This window comes from Abrus precatorius, unplaced genomic scaffold (assembly GCF_003935025.1).
Source record: "Abrus precatorius isolate BTA unplaced genomic scaffold, Abrus_2018 Scaffold9, whole genome shotgun sequence".
Taxonomy (NCBI): Eukaryota; Viridiplantae; Streptophyta; class Magnoliopsida; order Fabales; family Fabaceae; genus Abrus; species Abrus precatorius.
Genome location: NW_020874439.1, coordinates 26,117,565 through 26,124,103, shown reverse-complemented (window position 1 = coordinate 26,124,103; position 6,539 = coordinate 26,117,565). Strand labels below are relative to the sequence as shown.

General features: G+C 36.4%; 1 protein-coding gene across 1 annotated transcript; it reads left to right on the top strand.

Annotated features, from left to right (window-relative positions):
• The first annotated feature begins 211 nt into the window (after positions 1-211).
• Positions 212-5,640, top strand: LOC113849415 (probable methyltransferase PMT13). The gene is made up of 7 exons (XM_027479315.1): positions 212-1,040; positions 1,898-2,101; positions 2,184-2,394; positions 2,486-2,747; positions 2,986-3,360; positions 4,103-4,198; positions 5,093-5,640. The coding sequence occupies exons 1-7, from the start codon at positions 612-614 to the stop codon at positions 5,298-5,300; spliced, it is 1,785 nt and encodes a 594-aa protein (XP_027335116.1). The 5' UTR covers positions 212-611; the 3' UTR covers positions 5,301-5,640.
• The last annotated feature ends 899 nt before the right edge of the window (positions 5,641-6,539 follow it).

The following is a 6,539-nucleotide window of genomic DNA, read 5'->3' as shown; positions in this document are numbered from 1 at the left end:
TGCTTCATATATTGATATTTATTTATTATTATTTTGCTTGCCATAAGATCTATATCCCATTATTCTACATAGAAAAACTAAAATGCTTAATATATTATAAAAATAAATATCTTTAATTGCTTTTTATATTTTAAACAAATTTTTTAAATGCATCTATTATTAAAAAATATAAAGTATAAAAATAACAATACATGGATAGGATGTGAATTTTGAGTGTTTCAGTCTTTCAGATATTTAAATTAGTACTCCACCAAAAAAAAATAAAAAAAATCTAAGATAGTAGGAAAAAACTCCACTGTCATTGATCTATCTGAAGAAAAGAGTGGCTTTGAATACTGAACACATGCAAACAAAACCCAGTGAACACACAGAATCTCAGATCCTTCTTCTTCTTCTTCCTCCAATAAACCTTCTTCAATCTCACATCAAAATAACCCAACACTTACCAAAACCCATCTTCAACCAAAAGCACTTCTCAAACTAAACTCCATTTTCCGACCCACCAAGCATCCCTCCGCAATTTCACTTTAAAAAACACCCATTTTTAACCACAAAACGCTTCAAAACGCAAAACCCAGATGCCGTTTTGATTGGATCCAATTCCATTCCAAATGGGTCACGTGAACCTCCCAGCTTCAAAGCGCGGTGGTGGCCCTCGTCAATGGCGGGTTCTGGACCTTGTCTCCGCCGCGTTCTTCGGCCTCGTGTTCCTCTTCTTCGTGCTGGTCTTCACCCCGATGGGCGATTCGCTCGCCGCATCGGGGCGCCAAACTTTGCTCCTTTCGGCCTCGGATCCGCAACAGCGCCAGCGCGTGGTGGCGGCGATTGAGGCGGGGCAGCCTCGAGTGATTGAGGCGTGCCCCGCCGATGCGGCCGACCACATGCCATGCGAGGATCCGAGGCTGAACAGCCAATTGAGCAGAGAGATGAATTACTACAGAGAGAGGCATTGCCCTCCGTCAGAGACTACGCCACTTTGCCTCATTCCACCGCCCAGTGGCTATAAGGTTTCGGTGCAGTGGCCTGAGAGCTTGCACAAGGTATATGCAGTTTGCCTGCTTTTGGATTATATCATGAGAAAGTGCTGAAAAGAAGTTTGGTGACTGCTGTTATTTGGTTGTTAGAGTAGTGGATAAGGAATTAAAAGTAAAATTAAAATGCTTTTATAAAAAATGTTACTAACACATCTTCATTTTTAATATAACCTCAAAGTAGATTTTAATATATATATATATATATATATATATATATATATATATATATATATATATATATATATTAATTTCTTAGTCAATGTTATTAGGGTGCTTGTTAGTAGGACACTTATTTTGATTATGGTGATTTGTGGTGGTTTTACGTAGGGAACTATTATGTTGGTGTTTGGCAAGTAAATAATTATCATGTTTGGAAGATAGGAACTTGTTTCTGAGTTTTTCTAATATGTGATTAAGTGGGCTTAACTTGTTAGCATCTTGTTTTTGCAAGATTTTGGAGTCTGAGTGGAGGTCTTTAATAGAAAAAAATGATTGCATTTTAAGCTGATTCTGGATCCAGCCCCCCATTGTCAATATGAGGGATTAAATTCATGTGTCTTGGTTTTTAAAATGATGAAGTAATTAGGTTGTGCCAGTTGATAGGGTCCACGTCAGGATCACTTCTCAAATGCTATGTGGTTGTGCAAGTAATCATTGATCTAATAGAATTCTCTGTTCAAATTATCTGGCAGCCATGTTATGGAGCCACCTAGGCCCTAAGACGTTTGTTTTAAGAACCTAAGATGAAAATATTTGCCTCCAGAATAAGAAATTATGTGTTTCAGAAAAGTGTTTTTAGGATGTTGTTGATGTATGTCACTTTGTGATCCATTTATCTGAAAGTACTAATATATGCTCTGTAGATATGGCACAGCAACATGCCACACAACAAGATTGCTGACAGGAAAGGTCACCAGGGATGGATGAAGCTTGAAGGCCCTCACTTTATATTCCCTGGGGGTGGTACAATGTTTCCAGATGGAGCAGAGCAGTATATTGAAAAACTTGGTCTATACATTCCAATGAATGGTGGTGTTCTGAGGACTGCTCTTGATATGGGATGTGGGGTAGGAGCTATTGTCCTTTTTCCTCTTGAGATCTTAGTAAAATTTAATGTTGTTTAACGTGAAAATATCTCATGTTTTACAGGTTGCTAGTTTTGGAGGATATTTACTGTCTCAAAACATATTAACCGTGTCTTTTGCTCCAAGAGATTCACACAAATCGCAGATACAATTTGCTCTTGAAAGAGGAATACCAGCTTTTGTCGCCATGCTTGGTACTCGCAGACTCCCATTTCCTGCCTTTGGCTTTGACTTAGTCCATTGTTCTCGGTGTTTAATCCCTTTTACAGCCTACAGTAAGTTCTTCATCGCAGTTGACCTTTGCACATCTTGCAATTTTCTAAATAGATGTCACTGCCCTAATGCAGAAACCCCCCTGCCTTGCAGATGCAACTTATTTCATTGAAGTGGACCGATTACTTCGCCCTGGTGGATACTTAGTCATCTCTGGCCCCCCTGTTCAGTGGCCTAAACAAGATAAAGAATGGTCGGATCTCCAGGCGGTGGCAAGAGCTTTGTGTTATGAACTGATTGCCGTAGATGGTAACACTGTGATCTGGAAAAAGCCAGCAGGGGATATGTGTCTCCCCAACCAAAATGAATTTGGTCTTGACTTATGTAATGATTCAGATGACCCAAGTTTTGCTTGGTAATTTCCTTTAGGCATTTGGTAGTCAATTTTTCCTCTTCACTATCTTTGCTTCACATTTTCAACATTGATAATGTATTATCTTAACTGTCTATTATTACTGCTTGCTACACATTTCTGTATCATATTGACCTCATAATAAATAGTGTTTGGAAGAATGTTATCATTATTATTTGTTTACAAACTTCTCATAGTGTAGTTACTTGGGAATCCACAATTAAGATAATTTATTTTGCAGGTACTTCAAATTGAAGAAGTGTGTCACTAGGACATCTTCTGTAAAAGGAGAATATGATATTGGCACGATTCCCAAGTGGCCAGAGAGGCTAACTGCTCCACCACCCAGGTCCAAACTCCTAAAAAATGGTGCTGATGTATATGAGGCTGACACTAAGAGATGGGTAAGGCGAATTGCGCACTATAAGAATTCTCTAAACATAAAGTTGGGGACTGCAGCAATACGCAATGTCATGGACATGAATGCATTTTTTGGTGGATTTGCGGCAGCACTACATTCTGATCCTGTGTGGGTAATGAATGTTGTTCCAGCTCGCAAGCCTTCTACTCTTGATGTGATATTTGACAGAGGCCTTATTGGTGTCTATCATGATTGGTGAGTTTTTTTCTGAAAATTTCAAGCCTTTTAAAAAGGACTTTTTATATTTTATCCTTTGGCTTGTCTTAATCAATGGTAGACACCCTCCTTTATAAATTGACACATTCTTGAGTGTTGACATGACTTGAGGGAAAAAAATGTTTTGTGTTTAATGATAAAGGTTTTTCATACTCTAATACCAAAGACTATTTCATTCAGCTAGGAGTTCACTGAAATTATGTTGCTTACAAGTTGATTCCTGGTCTACAGTTTGACTTGCTTGCCATGCTTGCGTCTTTTCCTTTCCAGGCAGTTAGTAATTTCTACTATACTTTATCTTGTATTTTGCTATATATGTCTTTGTGTATCAGAATTTATCTATATGATCTAGTTCTTTTTTTAGCTTTAGTACCTAGGATCTAAATTAGCCGACCTCACATAGTGGAAAAAAGATTGGTTGTTGTGCCTTGGATCTAAATTGCTGTGACAATATGCTCACTTAAGCAAAATAATGAATGACTAGGGACAGTAAATAATTTTTTAATAGATTTTATAATTGTACATGTTTGTGATTTTGGGGAGTCCTTACAAAAAAAGTAGTTAGCATCTTCTAGTTATTATAAAATTGAAAACTGAAGTACTTCACCATTTTAGACTTACAACTAGGACCCTGCTTTTAGGCAACAATTTTATTTCTGTGCATTTGAACACATGTTACTGTTTGTAATAATTTAGATCTAAGTTTGGTTACTCTTCCCAGGTGTGAACCTTTCTCAACCTATCCTCGTACCTACGACCTGATCCACGTGGCCAGCATTGAATCACTTATAAAGGATCCAGCCTCTGGCAAAAGCAGGTATTTTCATTCTAAAGAGCTTATTTGAAGTCATAGCTCTGGCTTCGTCAACTGTTTCCCTATTGGTCTAAGACTTTATAGGGGTTGTCATGATATGATTGAATTTACTAATTTGAATTTTCAGTCATTATTTTCAAATATTTGTACATGAACAAGTGGAGAAAAAGTGAGACAAGATGTTAGGAACTCTAAATTAGAAAATATAGAAAAGGAAAGAAAGATTGTACTAACCCCCCAAACTAACCAATTAATATTTTTAACTGTCTTAACTAACTTCCTAACTCCTAACACGGGATTGCTACCTTAACTGACTTGTGGCTATTAATTAACGTGTTAGATTTGATCAGAAGCCAAGCATGCCTTCACACTGCATGATGTGCTTACAATTAACAATTACTACTTACTGCTATCTGGTGGTGTATGTTGAAGCCTTGTGTATGCCTTCACTGCATCTATGACTTGTTTTAATATGATTATTTTTTGTTTCCTTTAATATGAATGTTTTACACTTTAAATTTATTGCATTCAAATGTTAATTTTCAAATATAAAAACTGATGGTCTGCTTCTGCAACTGTTCCATTATTTTGATTGGGTAGCATTTGTAGAACTTGTATCACTAGAAGACAGGCTGTTTATTGATATGTCTGGAATTATTGATAAAAAACATAGTATGGATCAAGGAGTACTTGAACAGATACTCAAATGTGGTTCTGATTTGCCTAGATTTCCAATTTCCTTCTATTAAATTGATGTCAGATCTCTACTTACAACAGCTGCCCGCCTCTATTCCAATGCAAAATGTTACCTCTCATAACTTTTATCCTTGCAAATACAAAATTGTTTCATAAAAATAATGAGCTTACCCTGATCATCACTTCATGACTTCATTGCAGATGTAACCTTGTTGATTTGATGGTTGAAATGGATAGAATGCTGCGTCCAGAAGGCACTGTTGTGGTGAGGGATACCCCTGAAGTGATTGACAAAGTAGCTCGTGTTGCACGTGCTGTGAGATGGAGTCCTACCATACACGATAAAGAGCCTGAATCACATGGCAGAGAGAAAATCCTAGTTGCCAAGAAGACCTTCTGGAAGCTCTAATTCTCATCTCACTAACATAGCTGTGTAATTTAGGTAAACTTCCCTCCTTTCTCACTGTTGAGGATTGGGGCTTCAAAGCTATCTTCTCAATGCATCAAAGCGATGCAGTTACATTTCCTGTTCAGTGTTTATATGAAGAGAAAGTAAGGTTAGGATCTGAGGAAACTAAAAGATGTGAAGACTTTTTGCTGTTTCACAAGCCCTGCTTTAGTCATTTTCTCTAGCCATAATGATCTTGTAATTCAATGCTTTTATTTATTGAAAGACAATAATCACTGATCCAATTTGCTATTTAACTTTTGTTCTACCAGTTTGTACCGAGTAATTTAGTTTTTTTCTTCATTACCACGTCTTGAATCCACTTTCTCCCTGATCGTCATTCACTTCAACTACTAGAATGAACTCAATTTGAATGCCTTGGTTTCTTTGATTTCGAGTTAATGGTATGTTAGTTTTCATTTATTTGAGATAATTATGAGAAATAAAATGTCAAATTAATATAACCCTTTGATCAACGTCAAAATTGTAAGTAGGCTTCTCCCCAAGGGTGTGGTGCTTTGTAATGGCAAGACTGTATTGGTGTAATTTTTTTTTTTAATCCTAGTCTTAGTTTCTAGTTTTGGGGCTTAGCTCCTCTTGTTGACCAAAAAACCAGCTTTCCACGTATAACATGGAATTGGAGTTATGGAAATGGTATAAGACGGTGAAAAAATAATTGACAAAATTTATAGCAAATAACTCAATATAAAGAAAATAGTGATTTTTGGTATTGCTTCACTTCCTGTCATTGACTTCTGAAATATGAAGAAAGCGAATCATACTGACAGTTTCAAGATCTTAATAACGGAACAAATGCAATGATGAATACATGCACACTGAAATGTGTAGAAAAGTGAAAACAACCAAAAGCTAAAATTTGTGGTTGATCCCAAGCCTACTATTATAAATTGACGTGAAATTTGCGTAATGGTAGCTCCACTTGTAGCTGTGATGCCATGCACATATTTCAAATTTATATTTGGTACCAATTTCTCATGAAATGCATATAAAAGACGTATATGTAACAACAAAAACAAGTGTAAGGCAACTTGTACATTGCTAGTTTCAGCAAGAAGTGGGTGCCAATAAATTAAGCGTATATTTTATTTAACTTATTTTGTAAAAACAAATGTTTATTTTTACTAACCTTTGAAGAGAAGTTTCTGAAAAATAAGCAATCTTTTTTAAATTTAAATATTA